Source organism: Notamacropus eugenii, chromosome 2, assembly GCF_028372415.1.
Source record: "Notamacropus eugenii isolate mMacEug1 chromosome 2, mMacEug1.pri_v2, whole genome shotgun sequence".
In the NCBI taxonomy this organism is placed as follows: domain Eukaryota; kingdom Metazoa; phylum Chordata; class Mammalia; order Diprotodontia; family Macropodidae; genus Notamacropus; species Notamacropus eugenii.
In genome coordinates, this window is record NC_092873.1 from 143,372,717 (window position 1) to 143,393,186 (window position 20,470).

The window sequence follows — 20,470 nt, forward strand, 5'->3', positions numbered from 1 at the left end:
CTAAATTACCCCCCAACCCAATTTCTTAAATTCTTATTTGTATTTATGTTTGTACAAAAACATTTAATTAAAGGTGTCTTAAATTTTTCTAATGTTGAAGGTAAATACTAACTCAGATGAGTATATTAACACAGGATATTCACCAATGTACAATTGATTCTGGAAGAGTTTTGAGACCTGATTGAAAAAAAGCTTATGTGTTTATACTTGAGATTATGATAAATGTAGAAGACATATTGCAGATCACCGTATCAACTTCATCATAAAATAAATTGTATTTTTTTCAGGTGATATCCCAAAGTCAGGTGGTTGAAGTAGGCAAAAAGAACTCCTCAACTTTTTCTTTAACACCAGAAAATTCCTGGGCTCCAAAAGCCTGTATAATTGTGTACTATGTTGGAGATGATGGGGAAATTATAAATGATGTCCTGAAAGTTCCTGTCCAACTTGTCTTTAAGAATAAGGTAAGATATCAGGTTTAAGATTGTAATTACAAAAAAAAAGAAAGAAAAAAGAAAAAGGAAAAACATGTTCCTAAATATTTGTTTTGAAAAGAATGGTTAATGCAAATTGATTAAATTTCAAGTCCAGCCTTTTGGTAAAATAGATAAAAGATCTTGAGAGATAGACATTTCAATTATTTATTCTTGTTTGATTAACTGTCTCAGTTTATTTGACACTCATGTTGTTGTCCACTTGTGTCACTGCAATGATCAAAGCTCACAACTGTGAAGTGAATATATTTCAGAATTTTAGAGGTGAATAAGTGCACCAATATTTTCCACTTCTCATGTATAAGTGATTGTTAGAGTTATCTGTGCGTATATCCATATACATTTGTGTGACTGTGGGTTTTATGTTGCTTATGGTTTATTTAAGGGATGCAGGTTGGATCCCTATCTTATAAGGGATATTTTGAAAGTGCAAAAGTTTCAATCTTCTCTAAGACTTTTAGAACACCTTATATAAATGCTTTATTTCCCTCAATACCTAGTAGGTACTTTTCATATAGTAGGTACTTAGTAAGTAGTATGTATTGAAGTAAATAGTTGAACCAAAAAAAAATCACATTCTCTTTTTGTACAAACTCAGAGGGGTGAGAATTCTATTGGGGTTCTAGAGTCTGTTTGGTACTGATGCTGGAATAAAATGAAAAACAACAGATTTGTGTAGAGATCTAGGTGGATAGCACAGGTTAGGAAGGTTATGGAAACAGAGTTTTAGCAAGACTTTGGTAGAGTTTCCTTAGGAATTAGCAGTAATTGACCCAGGATGTAGTTGGAGTTCTTTAATTGCGTGCTTGAAACTTTTCTAGCTAAAATATGCAAATTAGTTTGTACCTGTTACTATGTTGTAACATGATTATACACTATATTCTATACTATAACTATAGTTAGTGATACTCCATATATATGTATATGATAATATACTGTATTAAGACCAGGGGCAATATAATAGCTATCTTCAGATATTTGAAGTACTATTTTGTGGAGTGGGGATGAGGTGAGACTTGTCCTGTTTGGCCCCATCATAATATAGGACCAGGAATAATGGGTAGAAATTTCAAAGGCTTGATCTTAGGAAAAATTTTCTAACAATAAGAGCTATGTGGAATGGGCTGTTTTAAGAATTAGTAGATCCCCCCTTTCATTCTCCCCTCCCCCAGGCCAAGGTCTTCCAGCAGAGAGTGGATGACCATTTGTTTGGGTCATTACTTTTGTGATTGGGTGGCAAGGGTGGAGAACCTGTGGCCTCGAGGCCACCTGTAGTTCTCTAGGTCCTCAAGTGCAGCCCTTTGATTAAATCCAAACCTCACAGAACAAATCCCCTTAATAAAAAGGATTTTAATAAATTTAATAAAAAGAGTAGCTGCTGACGTTCCTTTTTGTTAACAGACATTCTGATAATCCAGTAACTAGCAGAATCACTACTAGTTGATCACTGAAACCATGATTCTGGTTTTATGAAGATTTTATGAAAGTTTCATGCTGTGACTGAATTTATAGTTTAGTCTAGTCAGGGAGCAGGGGCATATACATAAAAGGATAAGTAGCAATGCAAGTGTTAGAGGCTGTGACTCAGTGTCTGGTATAGACAATTTCCTTAGGATTTCAGGGGAGAGAGAGACAGAGACAGAGAGAGAGCACCAAAGGCTGGGTTTTACATTTCCATGATCCCTTAAGGGAGACTGAATCACAAAGGAATGTGGCAAACCTGGTCTATGACTAAGCTGTAAGGCCAGGGTCTGGGAAAGGAAACCATCACAATAAAAAGACCATAGCTTTGGGGAATCTGAATAGGGTTGAATAATACACACAGTTACTCTCTGGCATGGCAACTGTACTTTCTGCGTGACTCAGCTTTTGAGTCTTGGCATTCTGCAGAGACATTGATACAAACCATAAGCTTTCTAGCTTTTGTTTACTTTTCTCCCAACTTGGGTTCCTTGTGGGAATTGCCAACCCTCCATTCCCTGTTCCCCCCACTTTCTCCTCTGGCTTGTAGTTCCCTCTCCTCTAATCACTGGCACATAATGTGTCAGCTCCGTCTTGTACAAGATGCTACAATATTGGACAATTCTTCAAACGGGTCCCTGCTAGCTGCTAAGTCGATTGCTGAACTGTAAGCACCCCACAGCAGAGGGCTCTGGTCAAATCTATCTGCCAGTGGTGTCGCACTGAAATAGAAAGGTAGGGGTGGGGCGACACTAAACCATATCATGGAGAAAACCACATTAACATCATCTATATTTTGTTGCATTTCTATTTATTATGTTAAGTATTTTCCAATCACATTTTAATTGAGTTGAGCCTCACTCAGGCATGTGATAGGCCGCATGATTGACCTCTCCATTATAAGTCAGATTAATTTTCCTAAGAAACTCCCTTATGCTCATCACTCCTCTTTTGTAAAACATTCCTTAGCCTGACGTTCAGGGCCCTCTGTTGCCTTTTTAGCCTTTTCTCTCTGAGCTCTCTTACATGAGACCTTTGCTTCAGTCAAATTGATCTACTAATTTTTTCCCAAATGTATACGATCCTTACTCTGTCCCTTTATTCATATGTTTCCTTACAAACTGTTCTTTACTTGTTTACATTCTGTTCTTTCTTCTAGGTCTAGCTTAAGTTTTGCCTCCTCTATGAAGCTTTCTCTAGTATCCAGATGGCTAGAGTTCTGGACTTGGAGTCAGCAAGACCTGAGTTCAAATCCTACTTTGGACACTTAATAGCTGTGTGACCCTAGGCAAGTCACTTAACTTTAGCCTCAGTTTCTGAAGCACCTATTCCTTAGGGTTGTCTGGAGAATCAAATTAGATAATATGTAAAGTTCTTTGCAAATGTTAAAGGGCCATATCACTATTAACTATTATTATCGTCTCCCTTGATGATCACTTGTCCGCTGAACTCCTGCCTTCACTTAGTGCCTTTACCCAGCACAGTTTTCTACTTATCTCTTGACATATATGTGTATGTACACACACATATATGCAAGCATGTATATACTTGCTTCTCTTGTCCATTGTTTTGAAGTTATCTGGTTGCCCCATGTGAAAGCAAATATAATCCTTGCAAACCCAACATTCCCTGAGGTCCCACCCAACTCTGGATCTATGAGCAGTTTGAGTCACTTTAACTGAACTGCTGCTGGTGGGTGATTGCCAGATTAGCAAATTAAAAAGATTTATTGATTTTTTTAATACCACAGTTATTTTTCAATATGCTGCCATTTGTAGAAGAAAAAAAATAAATCATTATGTCTGATAACCTAGGCAACATTTGGCACCTCTCTGCTGAAAAGAGGGAAGTTTGTTTTGTCATTTTTCTTCTGGGACTCATGTTGTTCATTGCCTTTATAATCCGAGTTCACTTGCCTCTTGATGCTGTTTTGTTTTGTCTTATTTTATTGTAGTTATTTTGTATATTGTTCTCTTGGTTTTGCTTTCTTTGCTTTGCATTAGATTTTATAAGTTTCTCTTAATTTCTTGTTTGTCTTTTCTTATCAGTCAGTCAATAAGCATTTATTAAGCGCTTTCTGTAAGCCAGGCACTGTATTAAGTGCTGAGGATACAAATACGAAATTAAGATAACTCACTCTGAAGGTGCTCACATTCTAATGAAGGAGGCAACACATGGAAGGTTTTGGTTGTAGGTCACATAGAAAGGTCCCATGGTCCTTAGGGTGCAGCAGAAAGATGGATATTAATGCTTTCTTCTATCTTGTGATTTCCACTAATAAAATCATATGAGTTTATAATGTTGAACTATTTGACAGTGCCAAGGATTTTGGTGGCAAGAACTTTCTGCATCTTCAGTAGCTCAATAGCTGTGACTGTAGCACCTGCAGGAGCAGTTTCCAGGCTGCATTTCCACAGGAGTTGCTTTCCAGGATGATGGCTGTGGACACTGGGCTGGAAGCAATGCTGTTCCCAAGGCTCTTGGGTTTAGAATGTTTGGCTGTTTCCATTGGGGTCTGAGAGAAGGTGGAGCTCTAGGTGGTGATGGTGGTGGTGACTGACTTGCTTAACATATGCAGCTTTCTATCTTTCCTTCAGGATGTCTCACTTCTTCAGCTAGCCTTGTTTGCCCTGTGAACGAGATAGGAGTCATCTCCTTAAATGATGATTGTAAGGGATGAGCTGGAAGTAGAACAGGTGATCTGGAGGTAGGGGTGTCCTACTCCTGTGCCCAGGGTTACTGTGCCCATCTGCCTCTTGATAGCAGTAAATCAACAGTTGTGGCTGGTAGTGATGAGGAAGATGACCCTTCGGGCCACAATGATTTCTTCCCTCAGTAATGGCCATGGAGAATGAGATGGAGCAGGTTTCCTGGGAGACGCTGATATTTCCAAGGGCCATAGTCTTAAGGTCTTGGTCTGTCTGTAGTAGAGTCTGAGGGGAAATGGTACTTGACTTTTCTGGCACATGCTGCCTCCTGTCTCTCCTCTGAGGTGCCTTTCTACTTCAGCTGAACTTAATCTCTTGAGGACTCATTTTCCTTATCTATAAAATGAGTAGGGTTGAATTACATGTCTTCCAAGGTCTTGCTTTAAATCTGTGATCCTGTGACTTCTTAGGGAAAATCATGCACTAAACTAATCACATTTTCTTCCTTTCACAGATTACATTATCTTGGAATAAAGTTAGTGCTGAACCGTCTGAGCATGCTGCTCTTAAAGTTTCTGTGACTCAACCTGGATCCCTGGTAGGACTTGTAGCTGTTGACAAAAGTGTAAAGCTGATAAATGGTTCAAATGACATTACAGAAGAAAGTGTAAGTTGAACTGTATTTCATTACAAAATGCAATCATGGGAAGATTGAAATGATGTTAAATAGGGAGACACATGACTTGACTGGTTTATACTTTTATTTTTAAGAAAGTATTTTCCTGTCCTCTTCAAAGTAAAGATCAGTTTAATCCACCAATTTCCTATAGCTGTGGTTGGGTTGGTAAGTAGATATCTGTGTTCCCTTGAACCAGAACTGTCCTGGCCTCATACATCCAGCTCTAAATTTATGAGCCTATGAAAAAAACCTTAGAAGTTGTCTAGTCCAATCTCCTTCATTTTTTACAAATGAAGAGATTCTCAGAGAAGATATATGACTTATACACTCTAAGGTCCTGGTGCACATATAACTAAGATGTTAACTAAGGATTTTAATCTGCACATATGATGAGAGAGAGAATAACTTTGGAAACATTTGCTATACATCTGATTCTGGTTATAAATAATGATACTCTAAAATGGCTTAATTATGGTACTTAAAAAAACCTTTTAAAATGATTATTGTACATAGCTTTGTTTATAATTATGTAAGATTAATAAGACCATGCTCTTTTTCTTTAGCTTTTAGGGATTCTCCTTGACTGAGCCCGTATTATTATAAATTAGTGACAGTATTCCTGGAGGGCCCATTGTCTCTTAAGTGCTATGGAGGAGAGACAAAAGAAACCCACTTATGCTTGTGTGTGTATATGTATTCAGCTTCCTCATCTAGACTATAGTGTACTCAAAGTGTCTGTTGTTGGGTTAACTACGAAAAATAAACATTAAAAAATGGCCATCTTAGGGGATTTTGTGATCTGGTCATGAAGAGTGAACTCATTGACATGAAAAGACTAAATGACAATTGTGAAGAAAAAGCCAGCAAATGCAACTTTACTGTTTCAGAAGTTATAGTTGGAATGTCTGTACATTCTTTTTTTTTCTTTTTTTAAAATCAGTTTTTATTGACAGCTTCAGTTTCTTCCCCCCTTTTTTTAAAAATTAATTTATTTAAGTTTTAACATTCATTTTCACAAAATTTTGGGTTCCAAATTTTCTCCCCATTTGTCCCCTCCCCCCACCCCAAAACACCGAGCATTCTAATTGCCCCTATCACCAATCTGCCCTCTCTTCTATCATCCCTCCCTTCCCTTGTCGCCATCTTCTCTTTTGTCCTGTAGGGCCGGGTAACTTTCTATACCCCTTTATCTGTATTTCTTATTTCCTAGTAGCAAGAACAGTACTCAACAGTTGTTCCTAAAACTTGAGTTCCAACTTCTCTTCATCCTTCCCTCCCCACCCCTTCCCTTTGGAAGGCAAGCAATTCAATATAGGCCATATCTGTGTAGTTATGCAAATGACTTCCATAGTAGTCGTGTTGTGTAAGACTAACTATATTTCCCTCCATCCTATCCTGCCCCCCATTGCTTCTGTTCTCTCTTTTGATCCTGTCCCTCCCCAAGAGTGTTGACTTCAAATTGCTCCCTCCTCCCATTGCCCTCCTTTCCATCCTCCCCCCCCACCCTGCTTATCCCCTTATCCCCCACTTTCCTGTATTGTAAGATAGGTTTTCATACCGAAATGAGTGTGCATTTTATTCCTTCCTTTAGTTGAATGTGATGAGAGTAAACTTCATGTTTTTCTCTCACCTCCCCTCTTTATCCCTCCACTAAAAAGTCTTTTGCTTGCCTCTTTTATGAGAGATAATTTGCCCCATTCCATTTCTCCCTTTCTCCTGCTGATATATTTCTCTCTCACCCCTTAATTTCATTTTTTTAAGATTTGATCCCATCCTATTCAATTCACTCTGTGCTCTCTGTCTCTGTGTGTGTGGTGTGCATGTGTGTGTGTGTGTAATCCCACCCACTACACAGATACTAAAAAGTTTCAAGAGTTACAAATATTTTCTTTCCATGTAGGAATGTAAACAGTTCAACTTTAGTAAGTCCCTTATGACTTCTCTTTGCTGTTTACCTTTTCATGCTTCTCTTCATTCTTGTGTTTGAAAGTCAAATTTTCTTTTCAGCTCTGGTCTTTTCATCAAGAATGCTTGAAAGACCCCAATTTCATTGAAAGACTATTTTTTCCCCTAAAGTATTATGCTCAGTTTTGCTGGGTAGGTGATTCTTGGTTTTAGTCCTAGTTCCTTTGACTTCTGGAATATCCTATTCCATGCCCTTCAATCCCTTAATGTAGAAGCTGCTAGATCTTGTGTTATCCTGATTGTATTTCCACAATACTTGAATTGTTTCTTTCTAGCTGCTTACAATATTTTCTCCTTGACCTGGGAACTCTGGAATTTGGCCACAATGTTCCTAGGAGTTTCTCTTTTTGAATCTCTTTCAGGCAGTGATCAGTGGATTTCTTGAATATTTATTTTGCCCTCTGGTTCTAGAATCTCAGGGCAGTTTTCCTTGATAATTTCATGCAAGATGATGTCTAGGCTCTTTTTTTGATCATGGCTTTCAGGTAGTCCCATAATTTTTAAATTGTCTCTCCTGGATCTATTTTCTAGGTCAGTTGTTTTTCCAATGAGATATTTCACATTATCTTCCATTTTTTCATTCTTTTGGTTTTGTTTTGTGATTTCTTGGTTTCTCATAAAGTCATTAGCCTCCATCTGTTCCATTTTAATTTTGAAAGAACTATTTTCTTCAGTGAGCTTTTGAACCTCCTTTTCCATTTGGTTAATTCTGCTTTTGAAAGCATTCTTCTCCTCATTGGCTTTTTGAAGCTCTTTTGCCAATTGAGTTAGCCTATTTTTCAGGGTGTTATTTTCTTCAGCATTTTTTTGGGTCTCCTTTAGCAAGGTGTTGACCTGCTTTTCATGCTTTTCTTTCATCTCTCTCATTTCTCTTCCCAGTTTTTCATCCACCGCTCTTACTTGATTTTCAAAATCCTTTTTGAGCTCTTCCATGGCCTGAGCCCATGGTATATTTATTTTGGATGTGTGGGATACAGAAGCCTTGACTTCTGTGTCTTTCCCTGATGGTATGCATTGTTCTTTCTCATCAGAAAGGAAGGGAGGAATTATCTGTTCACCAAGAAAGTAACCTTCTATCGTCTTATTTTTTTTTCCCCTTTCCTGGGCATTTTCCCAGCCAATGACTTGCCTTCTGAGTTTTCTTCCCACACCCACCACACCTCCAGATCCGCCCAGCCAGTGCTTGGGGTCTGAGATTCAAATGCTGCTTCCCAGCCTCAGGACTTTAGGTGGGGGAGGGGCTGCTATTCAGTGTGAGATTAAGTTCAGGTGCTCAGGGGGCAGGGCTGCCACTCAGGGCTCAGTTCCCTCAGGGGGTTTATGCAGAGACCTTCAACAATGAATCCAGGCTCCTGCCTGCTTGGGGAACCCCTGTGTGCCGCTGGCCCCCCCCTCCCCCCCGCCACTGCTGCCTCCCTAGGGGGCCTGAGTTATGGGCACACCTCACTCCTCTCGAGCAGCCAAAGAGACCCTCTCACTGACCCTTGTCACCTGTGGGTGGAGGGACCTGCATGGCTGCTGGAGATTCTGTCCCTGAAGCCTGCTCGGATTGGCTCCTCTCAGGGCCGCGTGGCCAAGGCAGGGCTGGGCTCTGCTCTGGGTTGGTGCATGACGGACCTTTCGCATCAGGTTTTCAGGTCTCTGTGGAACAGAAATCTTGTTTGCTCCATTGTTCTGTGGCTTCTGCTGCTCCAGAATTTGTTGGGAGTTCTTCTTTACAGATATTTTATGGGCTGTGGGTTTGGAGCTAGCATATGTGTGTCTTTCTATGCCACCATCTTGGCTCCTCCCCTGTACATTCTTAACATGTCTCTGTATGTTATTGTTGGGCGTCACAAAGAGCCAAACATGACTGAAATGACTGAATAGCCCGTTACTGTTGATAGTCTAGGTTATCTCTAAATCTCAAGAACTCTCTTTAATTTGTTCAGTATAGATAATGCATAGCATAATGCCATAAAGGAACATGTATTTCATGAATGTTTATGATGATTTGGTCATCATTTTGGAGGGAACTTTTAGTGTGGAAATTGGCTTCACAATTGCTGACTGGCAGTTTGCCTGTAACTTATAGTAGTAGAGTTGCTTGGGATTTATAGAAGTTAAGTGTCTCATCCATACTCATAACTAATTTGAACCTCAGTCATCCTGTCCTGGGGTCTAGTCAAGTCATCTAACCTTGACCTCTCTTGGCAATCATACCCTTAAAAATTATGAACTTAATCACCATCCATAGAAACAAATATTCAAGCATTTTCTCTTGATTTTCCTTCTTCCTTTTCTTTCTCATCTTTTCCCCTCTACTTCTACTTTCTTCTCCTCTTCTTTTTCTACCTCTTCTCTCTTCAGCCCTCCCTCACTCAAAACAAAGTCAAGTGCAAGTCATGTCATCATTTCTCTGATGGCATGGTCTTCTTTGGCAACGAAGGATGAACACACACCTCTTCTCCCCATAGGCTAAAGATCATCAGCACTGGTGTTATTTGATTTAATCTGAGGACTATGAGAGTCTGGCCCATTTCTATGGTTGTGCCACATGTGTAACATACACACTACCACTCTACTTTTCCCTATCCTTTTTTTTTGTTCAGACTTATGATTTCATTAATGTAAAGAAACTCCCTCTACCAATGTAGATTAGCAACTGTTTTGTAATGTATAGTTTTTGAAAGTTGCCTGGGGCATTGAGAGGTTAAATGGTTTGCCGGGTAACCCTGCTATTATATGTCTGAGTGGAACTTGAAACTTGGTCTCCCTTACTCCAAGACTGGCTCTCCATTTAATATATTAAGCCTCTACCATATTTATAGTTCTATTTGTCCATGTCCGCCCTAATATCTGGTAGACAATGTGGCTCCTCTTTTCATCGCTACGTAATATGGAGAACAATGCCTTAAAAGAAGTCCCTCTTAAATATTTGCTCAGTGAATGACTTCTTTCCTGAAGAAAAAAAAAAACAAAGGAAAACAAAACGTTGCATTGTCCATGGTCTGTGAGACACAAGTATTTGATTCTGTTAGAAATTTTTTACAGAGTTCGTGCTGAGAACTAGAGGTCAGGATCTGGTCCTGTCCTCTGACAGGCTCAGTTTCAGACTGGTAGAATCAGATTACTTACATTATAGAATCATCTATCATTTAGGGTTAGATGAAATTAAGGAGGAAAATACATTTGGAAAACAGAATGGCAGCCATCCTTGAAAAATCAACATAAGCCTTATTTAGAGATTCAAAACAATATGTATAAGTGCACATATATATGTGTGTGCGTTTGTATATATGTCCATCATAAAGAAGATGGACAAGTCAGAATAAGGCCTATTTAGTTTTGCTTTGAACACTTCTAGGAATGGGGAGGTAATTATTTTTTAAAGTAGTCATTCCTTTTACGGAATGCTCTCATTGCTAGAAAGTTCCTCTTAATACTGAATCAAAACTTTCTTACCTGTAACTTCCACCTATTTTTGTTAGTTTTTCCCTCTACACAAAATAAGTCTAATTCCTTTTCCACACAGCAGCTGTCATATCTCTCTTTTTTCTAGGCTAAACATTTGTATTTTCTCCAGTTAGTCGTCTTACAACATGGTTCCCAGACATTTTATCATTCTACTTATCTTCTTACTGCTTGTTGGTGTTTCTTTTGAAATGTGGCATCTAGAAGTGGACGCAATACTTCAGATCTGGTTGAACCAGTGTAGAGTACAAATGGAAAATTCCCTCCCTTTTTCTGGACATTTTGATTCTTTTAATATGGTCCAAGATTGAATTAGCTTTTTTTTTTTTTTTGTAGTCATGTCACATTTTTAGCTCAATCAATTGATGGTCTTCTAAAACTTTTTCTTTTTAACTTAAATTGCCATTGTCCCAGTTTTTCCCCATTTTCTACTTGTAAAATTAGATTTTAATGGGAAATTTTAGATTGCCCTGTCTTAATTTTTATCTTCTTAGTTTTAGCTCGACAGGCTTTTTGAGAACTTTTTGACTTTTGATTCTGTCATCTAGATTTTTTTTTCTGTTTCCTACAGATTTAATAACACAAGGTTTTACACTTCTGTAGATATGATTACTAAAGGTACTAAATAAGCTGGGGCCAGCTATGGGGCTCTCAGGCATGTTGCTTTCCTCCAAGTTGATATAAATACATTAATCCACTGATTTCTTCTCCTTAGGTGATCCATGAACTGGAATTATACAACACTGGTTACTATTTAGGCATGTTCACAAATTCCCATGCAGTTTTTCAGGTACGTTTGAATATATACTCATACATGTTTGGAACTAAAATGCCAGTCATTGTGAAGTCCAGATCCTTCATTAAATCCTGTATCTCTGCAAAGTACAGAACCATTGCTAAAATAGCACAAAACAGAAAGAAGTGTCCGTAGGATTTTAATCACAAATTTTAAAAAAATGCTCATTAGAGGAACTAATAAAATTTCATGAAAAATAAAATGAGGTCCTTTAACTTAGCATTGTTTTTCCCTATCTTGAGTTCAGCTTTTACTTGTTGAGTAGAATTATGAAATGGTGTGTGTGTTTATGTGTCTCAATAACAGTGAAGAGAGAGCTAACACTTATACACGAAAGGAAAATGACATTTTGTTATTCTTTCTTCCTAGGAATGTGGCCTGTGGGTATTAACAGATGCAAATCTTGTACACGATTATGTGTATGAAGGTTGTAAGTTGGATAAATCAAATCTTCTAAAACCTTTCAGCTGTCATTGTTCTAGATACTGTGTGAGGCAGCAGATAGAGAACTGGGCTTGTAGTAAAAAAGATTTGGGTTCAAATTCCCCCTTAGACACTTACTAGCTGTGTGACGCTGGGCAAGTCACTTAACCTTTCTTTGTCTCAATTTCCTCATCTGTAAAATGAAGACAATTGTACTTGATGGTTTCTAAGGTCCTATATACCCCCAAAACGATGAAGTTCTGATCCTCAGAACTATACACTGCTCCACCAAGATGGAGATGGACAGTATACAATCCCTAGTTTCAGGTTTATGCCTAAGAGACATCATATCTGGGCTGAGAATATATAGCACTAAATTTGGAATAAAAAGTCCTGGCCTGGATTTGAATCTTCATTATTAGCTAAAGTAGAATGAGTGTGGGCAAATGCCTTAATTTCTCTCAGTATCCTAATCTAAAAAGTAGGAATAATAAGAGCTAAATTATTTTCCTCTTGGAATTATTGTCAGACAAGAACTTTAGAAACAACAAAGCTCTCTCTATATAAATGAGTTATTAATACTTATAACAAATATTAAGAATTCAACGTTCACATGCTCTATAACAGATATTAATCGTTCAAAGTTCACATGCCTCTTAAATAGCGTTGTTTATGATACCAAAAGAGTCAGGTATATGTATGGATTGTATATTTCTTGATTTTGAATCAAGTGAGCTAATGCAATTAATTTAGATTAATACAAAGCAAAATATATTTTTAGTAGAGGTTATGAAATGTCTTGATTAAAATAGAAAAATGTATAAAATTGTAAGACTAGAAGGGCTGCTTTTAAAAGTTGTTATTGCCATGAGGAAATATGACATCAGTATCATCCTAATGCAGTGACTGGACTTTATTTTCTGTGCTGATTAGGGAGAGGAAGAGATACTTCTTAAGTAGAACCCAAGTTATTATCTGAAAGGGTAAGCTGACTATTCTGATAAGTAAAATCAGAGTTTATGGAACAAATAAGTTTATGGAACAAGGGTTAGGGTTAGGGTTGGGCAAGTTGAATGTCAGGTTTGTCAACTGTCCAGCTCCAGAGGTGTGTAGTAGGATAGGAAAAAAAATTATGAAGGACACCATAGTAGGAGGAGCAAGTAAACCCAGTGGGCATGGTGGGTCTCATGAAGATTTATCAACTGTCCAACTTCAGAAGGGGTCATCACCATGGAGTAGTAGGTCAGGAAAGAAATTATGAAAGGCATCTCAGTAGGAAGACAGAGGTACTGATAGCATTTTAAATGGCAGCAGTGTGTTCAGCCATACTCCCTTCTCACTTAATTGTATTGGCTTCACTGTGAGTCTAGACTTCATTCTGACTGACCCTTGGATAGCTCTGCTTAATGATACTTTTCATAGAAAGCTTACATAAGTCCTTGGGATAAGGAAAAGTATTACCTCTGTTCCCAAGGTTCTTTGAGTCTGTTTTGGTCACCAGCCCTGCCTTTTCAGCTTCTGCAAATCTCTTGGTTCCCAAATTTGCCTGGACTTTTGCCCGTTAGCTTTGCTCTGCCTTAAGGGTTTCTGTTGTCCCTTTTCCCCTTCTATCTGCCTGACCTTTAACCTCCTGCTGGTGCTGAACTTAACTATTGATAGATACTCTGACTTCCACTGGGCTACTTGATTCTAACCTCTGGCTTGCTTTGCCTTTCCAGTTCCTGCCTGACCCTTAACTGCTTCACTGGCCCTGGCTCTTCGCCTTGGCACTCTGACCTGTGAAAAGAGGTAGTCTTGGAAGTAATTTTTTTTTTTATTAAGAACCGCAGGGAAGGAGGGGCAGAACTTGGTGTTGCGTCTTGTGCTGCATAATCAATTCAATCAAGACTTTTAATATTTTTTCTACCAAAGTTTTTGCGGATTCTTAATAGAGACCAAGAAAACCATCAGACAATAAATAAGCTTCTGCTGAGCAGCTGAAAGCTGTCTTATACTTTTGTTCTTTGTTTACAGATATATTTTAAAGTCCATAAGTTATCTCTATTAACTAGGAACATGCAGTCCACTTTATTAATTTGATTATTTTTATTTTTTTTAAATTAATTTTATTTATTTTCAGTGTTCTACAATAACTACCATATAACTTAGATTATTATTTTCCCCTCACTCCCCTCTCCCCCCCCCGAGACAGCATACAATTTTGTGTAGGTTCTACACATACATTCCTATTAAATACATTTTCACTATAGTCATGCTGTGTTGAAGAATTAAAATGAGTGGGAGAAATCATCTAACAAACCAAAACGCAACACACACACACACACACACACACACACACACACACACACACACACACACACGGTCTGCTTCTTTCTGCAGTTGAATTCCATAGTTCTTTCTCTGGATGTGAAAGGCATTTTGCCTTAAAAGACCACTGGGAATTTTTTTTAAGTCCTTGCATTGCAATGAAGTTCAAGTCTACCTGAAAAAACTCTTGCACACTGTGGTCGTTGCTGTGCAAGTTCTCCTGGTTCCTCTCCTTTCACTCAGCATCAGATCATATAAATCCTTCCATGCCTCTCTGAAGTCTTCTTGTTCATCATTTCTTACAGCACAATAGAACTCCATTACATTCATATACCATAATTTATTCAGCCATTCCCCAACTGATGGGCATCCCCTTGATTTCCAGTTTTTGGCCACCACAAAGAGAGCTGCTGTAAATATTTTTGTACATGTGGGACCCTTTCCTATTTTTATGATCTCTTGGGGATACTGTCCTAGAAGAGATATTGCTGGGTCAAAGGGTATGCATATTTTTGTAGCCCTTTGGGCATAGTTCCAAATTGCTCTCCAGAATAGTTGGATCAGCTCACAGCTCCACCAACAGTGTATTAGTGTTCCAACTCTCCCACATCTTCTCCAACATTTATCATCTTCTTGTTCTTTTATGTTTGCCAATCCGATAGGTGTGATGTAGTCCCTCAGAGTTTTGATTTGCATCTCTCTAGTCAAAAGTGATTTAGAGCATTTTTTCATATGACTATAGATATCTTTAATTTCTTCCTCTGAAAACTGCCTGTTCATATCCTTTGACCATTTATCAATGGGGGAAGAACTTTAAAAAAAAAAGTTGATAGTGTTATTTCATTATGATTGACTTCTTTTGTATTTTGTATGTTTAAAAAGCATTCTGAGAAAAGGTTCATAGGCTTTACCAGACTGCCAAAGGGGCTCATGACACAAAAAAGGTTGAAAAGCCTTCTATCAGGACCTTATTCTGTGGGCACAGGACTGAAAAATTAAGTTATGCTAGTTTCATGTGTTAAAACAGTTGCACTTTTTTCAAATTGACCATCTTTATCAACTTTAATTTTTTTCTATTTCTTTTCTTAATTTGACTGTTCTGAACTTTTATATATCTTGCTCCTTATATAAAAAGGAAAATTAAACTCATCACTAACTATATAATGCACAGTACTATAATCTTGCTGAATTATTGGCATTTTTTATTTTGTATATGTATTTTTCTTGCATGTGTTTTTAAAATTTTACATGTGAAGGTCTGTTAGGACACTATAATAGGAAAAACATTGGAAGCTCAAGGATCTGGAGTCTACTATTCCTGACCCTGCCACCATGACTAGCTAGTCATTTCCCCTCTCTGAGCTTGTTTTCTTCTCTCTGGACTGATGGCATTAGAGGAGATGATTTCTAGAGTCCATTACAACTATACATTTCCTTCAGTGACTTTTTTCTAATGATTGAAAATATTTATTTTTAGTTGGTGGAGACTTTATTGAGATGGATATTGGAGAGGATGGATTTAAGTTCACAAGTGACAAAAACGACCTGGATATGACTTTTACAGAAGCATTTCCAGGGGGCAGTGGTCCACCTATCAGAAAACATTTTCCAGAGACTTGGCTTTGGATGGACACCATTATGGGGTAAAAGCTCACAAAGTTATGATTTTATTATTATTTTCTTTTTTAGAAAATTTTTTGGGATGAGTTTATATTTTTGTGCTTATCATGATGTGAAAGTGTGAATCATATTAAAAATGAGATAGAATGCCTTATTTCTGATGGCATGTCATTGTTAGCAATATGAAATCATATTTGCTAAGGTCCAGTGCATGTGGGAGTGGTCTAGGTAAAATCAAGTCAGAAAATGGGCCCTAAATTTTTTTTGAAGAGCTAGTTTTGATTTGGGCAACTAGTTGGTACAATAGATAGAGTTCTGGGCCTGAAGTCAGGAAGACTGATCTTTCTGAGTTCAAATCTGACCTCAGACACTTACTATCTGTGTGACCCTGGGAAAGTCACTTTGCCTCAGTTTTCTCATTTGCAAAATGAACCTGGAGAAGGAAACAGTAAACCATTTCAGTATCTTTGCCAAGGAAACCCCAAATGGGGTCATGAAAGTAGGACATGACTTAAATGACTGAATAACAACAAAATTTTAATTTACCGCAAGTCTTAAATTTGCTGATGGATCTTTGCTGCTGTGAGTTCTACATGCAGATTCAAGGGGGTAACATACTAGTTATTTTTAATAGGAGACCAAATGTGTTTTCTTGCCATATTTGTTCTCTTTCTCCACTATGACTTTCCTCAAGGGAGGAGCTGGGGACATGGTGAAAACTGTCATATATGCTGAAAATACTCAGTTCTGACCTTTCTGGCTTGGAGATCATCCAGTAGCTCATGTTCATCTGGTTGGACGGTGGACAGTGGGGAGGGGAGGGGGGAATTGGAGGGTGGGTGAAGATTGTGAGGGGAGGAAGAGAGGGGACTGGAAAAAAAAGGCATAGGTTAGACCCTCAAGAAAATAGCTTCCATCAGGTTTGACAAGCTTTTTGAAAAGCCTGTGACTTTTGTACTGGGTAAGTTACGAATGACTTTTACATTTTGCAATGTAGTTTTAGTTTTATTTTAAACTGTAAAAATCAATCTTAGTTCACAGGCAATACAAAAACAGGCAGGGCTGGCTCTTAGGCTACTGTTTGCCAAACCCTGGATTTTATTAATATTGACAAAATTAGTAGAAGTCCATTCAGACAAAGAAAAAACTGTTGTACAGGTTAGGAAAGAAAGCAGGTCAAATATTTACTTCTCAGATAAGGTGCATAAGAATGTTGTTGATTTTGGATATATTAACTGAGCAACAGCAAACATCTATTGTGGGCCATTCTGTATAGGACATTGTGCTAGATGCTAAGGGTTAGTTGAGAAAAATAAATGACATTCTTTGTCTTTAGCTACTTAGGTGATCAAGCTGAGTAGTGGGCTAAAACTTGTTGGAGGCAGTGGGCAGTGGGCTAAAAACTGAGGATACAAAGACAATGAGGCAGTTTCTGTCCATTGACCTTACATTCTATCATGGAGACAATATGTGTCTTTGTATATATGTGTACACCTATATGTGGATAGAAAATGAAAACAATATAATATTTATATAATGCGTGAAGGTTTGTTAGGTACTTCATAAATATAATGACTTTGGGAAGTAGGTGTTATTATGATTCCCAGTTTATAGATGAAAAACAGAGGCAAAACACAGTTAAGTGACTTGCCCAGCACCACACAGCTAGTAAATGTCTGATACCAAATTTAGACTTAGGACTTCCAGACTAGAGGTTCAGCACATTATCCACTATGCTGCTTATTTTCCTAAGGTAATTTGAGGGAGGAAAGTATTAGCACCTGGGGGAAGTAGAGAAGGTTTCATGTACAAGCTAGTGCTTGAACTGAGCTTTGAAGGAAACTAGGATTTTTGAGATGTGGAAAGGAGGACCAATAGCTAGTGTCTGTTGTAGAGGCATGTCATAGGCATAGTGATAGGAAATGAAGTGTCAAGTGACAGTGAAAAGCTCAGTTTGGCTAGAACATAAGGGAATAATGTATGAAGCTGGAAAGGTAGATGTGACCTAGATTTTGAAGATCTCTAAATGCCAACCAGTGGAGAAGAGTATGTAAGTATATTGCTTACTGAGTATGGCACATGGTCAGATCTGCCTTTTAAGAAAATCATTTTAGCAGCTGTGTGGAGAGTGGACTGGAGACTAGAGAAACTTGAGGGTGGAAAAATCAAATAGAAAAACCTGAACTAGGGCGGGTTCTATATAAATAGAGCAAAGGGGGCCAGTTGTAAGACTTGGCAATTGATTGTTAGGTGGGGTAATCTTGCTTTTGTGAATTTCCATGACTGGAAAATGGATGATATCCTTAATAGATGGAAGTTCAGAAGGAGTAGGGTTTGGAATTCTGTTTTGAACATATTGGATTTGAGATGCCTACAGGACATTTCAAAATATCCTAGAGGCAATTGATTATGTGGACAGGAGAGAGACTATGGTTGTATAGATCTGAGAGACATCTAATTAAAGCTCTGTAGGAGCTAATGAAATCACTGAAAGTATACAGAGAGAAGGCCCATGAAAGAGTCTTGGAGGGTACATTCACATTTACAGGGGCATGGTTTGAGTGATTCATCAGCAGAGTAGTGTAAGAATTGGCCAGTTGGTAAAAATAGAACCAAAAGACAGCCGTGTTATGAAAACTCAGAGATTGTAGAGTATTTAATAATTCAGAGGCTACAGAGAGGTCAAGAAGTAAGAGGATTAAGAAAAAGTCATCAGATTTGGTGATTAAGAGATCATTGCCAATTTTGGAAAAGGATGTTGGAAGCTAGGTTGTGTAGAGACATGGTATATTAGTAGAGATAATTTCCATACAGATGAATATTATGCTAAGCAGGGTATAGTAAGAGGTTAAGAAATGCATGATATATTTTGAGAGTTAAGAGCAGGAAGTACTCACTTTGGATGGAGGGGATTAGGGAACCCTCTATAACGTAGGTAGCATTGGAGTTGTAGCTTGAGGAGAAGTAGAATTTCAACAGGTGTAGAGGGGTATTAGGAACAACTTGGGAGCACAGTGGATAGAATGCCAGGCCTGGAGTCAGGAAGATTTATCTTCTGGAGTTCAAATCTGGCCTCTGACACTAGCTGTGTGACCTGAGCAAGTCACTTAACCTGGTTTGCTACAGTTTCTCATCTGTAAAATGATCTAGAGAAGGAAATGGCAAACCACCTCAGCATCTTTGCCAAGAAAACCCCCAAAGGGAGTCACAAAAAAATGGGACATGATTAAAAATGGCTGAACAGCCCCAAGTGGGTGTTAATAAACAGGGTGGACATTGTAGGTATAGAAAACTGGAAGCAGAGACATGGAGGCAGAATTTCTATCTGTCTGGAAGGCATCTCAAGGCATATTTTTATTGGAATATGAAATAAAATATAGTATTTTGATTTATTCATAAACTACTTAATATTTGTTCATTTATGACCATTGCTATTAAAGCAGCACTTTAAGATTTACGGCTACTAGTTTTTTATTGTTGATTTTAAGGGATCATTTTGAAGTTAAACTTGCAAACCAAGGGAAGAAATATCTTCAGGCAAAATAATTTATGTACTACATAACAGGAACTTGCTAAATGCCTATTCAATTTAATTAGCTGATCTTGACTTATTTTGAACATTGTAAGATGTCAGAGCCAATTCTTGATTTTTAAATTTTATATTCTCCTTAACCTTTGAAATTTTATGTTCTTTTAAACTTTAGTTCTCGGACTGACAGAGAATTTGAAGTTATCGTGCCAGATTCCATCACTTCCTGGGTAGCTACTGCCTTTGTGATCTCTGAGGACTTAGGGCTTGGATTGACAACTGCTCCAGTGGAGGTAGCATATTAAAGGACACGTTAATACTTTAGTCATGGGGCCATGAAGCTAAAAAAAGTATAAGCTCCTGGATTTCTAGTTTTAGTTTATGATGCATATGGATGCTTAGACTTTCTGACAGTAATTATTTGCTTACTTACCCACGTCCCATGCTCAACCTCCCTTGTATTTCATACTGTTTATTGTGTTTGACTGATAAGTGTGTTGCTTTCAAATATAGAATGTCCCAAAAGTCTTAGTGCAGTTTAAAGCTTTTTAACAGCTTTAATTATAAGTTTTAATAGCTTAAAACTACACAAAGATTTTGGGTTGCTTTATGTATATAAGGATCAGATGAAAACATTCCTATTATGAATCTTGAGTTTTATTGCATAGCAACCCAGAAAGCTGTTCTGTTAAGTGACAAGTGACGAAATTTCTGTAGACCAGAGCTCAGGAAGTGTATTGTTATAGTTGGGTTTTAAAATTGAAATTGCTGAGGGAAGTGGTGATTTGAGCTTCTAATAAGGCTGACTCAATTTATAAGGGGCCTTAGGAGAACCATTTTTAGAACATTTCTTTCATGCTTAGATGGATCTATGTTATAATGTCAGGGTTTTAGCCAAAGTGAATTGTGTAAGTATAGACTTTTGAATAACTTTTCTAGTGACTTCATCCTTTATTGAGTTAATAAAACTGACTCATAGCTCCTGCACCTTCCTGGTATGTCTCTTAGGATGCTAAGAAAAGCTACTTAGTCTTTGCTTAGTCTTAGTCTACTTCATCCTTTATTGAGTTAATAAAACTGACTCATAGCTCCTGC

At 37.9% G+C, this 20,470-nt stretch overlaps 1 protein-coding gene across 2 annotated transcripts in view; it reads left to right on the top strand.

The window, feature by feature from the left end:
- Nucleotides 1–20,470, top strand: part of CD109 (CD109 molecule) — a 173,936-nt gene that overhangs the window by 100,972 nt on the left and 52,494 nt on the right. Inside the window, exons 14-19 of one of the 2 annotated variants that reach the window (XM_072642620.1) lie at nucleotides 288–464; nucleotides 5,118–5,270; nucleotides 11,416–11,490; nucleotides 11,866–11,926; nucleotides 15,704–15,869; nucleotides 19,551–19,668. In XM_072642620.1, coding sequence (XP_072498721.1) covers nucleotides 288–464; nucleotides 5,118–5,270; nucleotides 11,416–11,490; nucleotides 11,866–11,926; nucleotides 15,704–15,869; nucleotides 19,551–19,668 — 750 coding nt within the window. The remainder of the gene's footprint in view (nucleotides 1–287; nucleotides 465–5,117; nucleotides 5,271–11,415; nucleotides 11,491–11,865; nucleotides 11,927–15,703; nucleotides 15,870–19,550; nucleotides 19,669–20,470) is intronic. The other variant, XM_072642621.1, reaches the window with a different exon arrangement.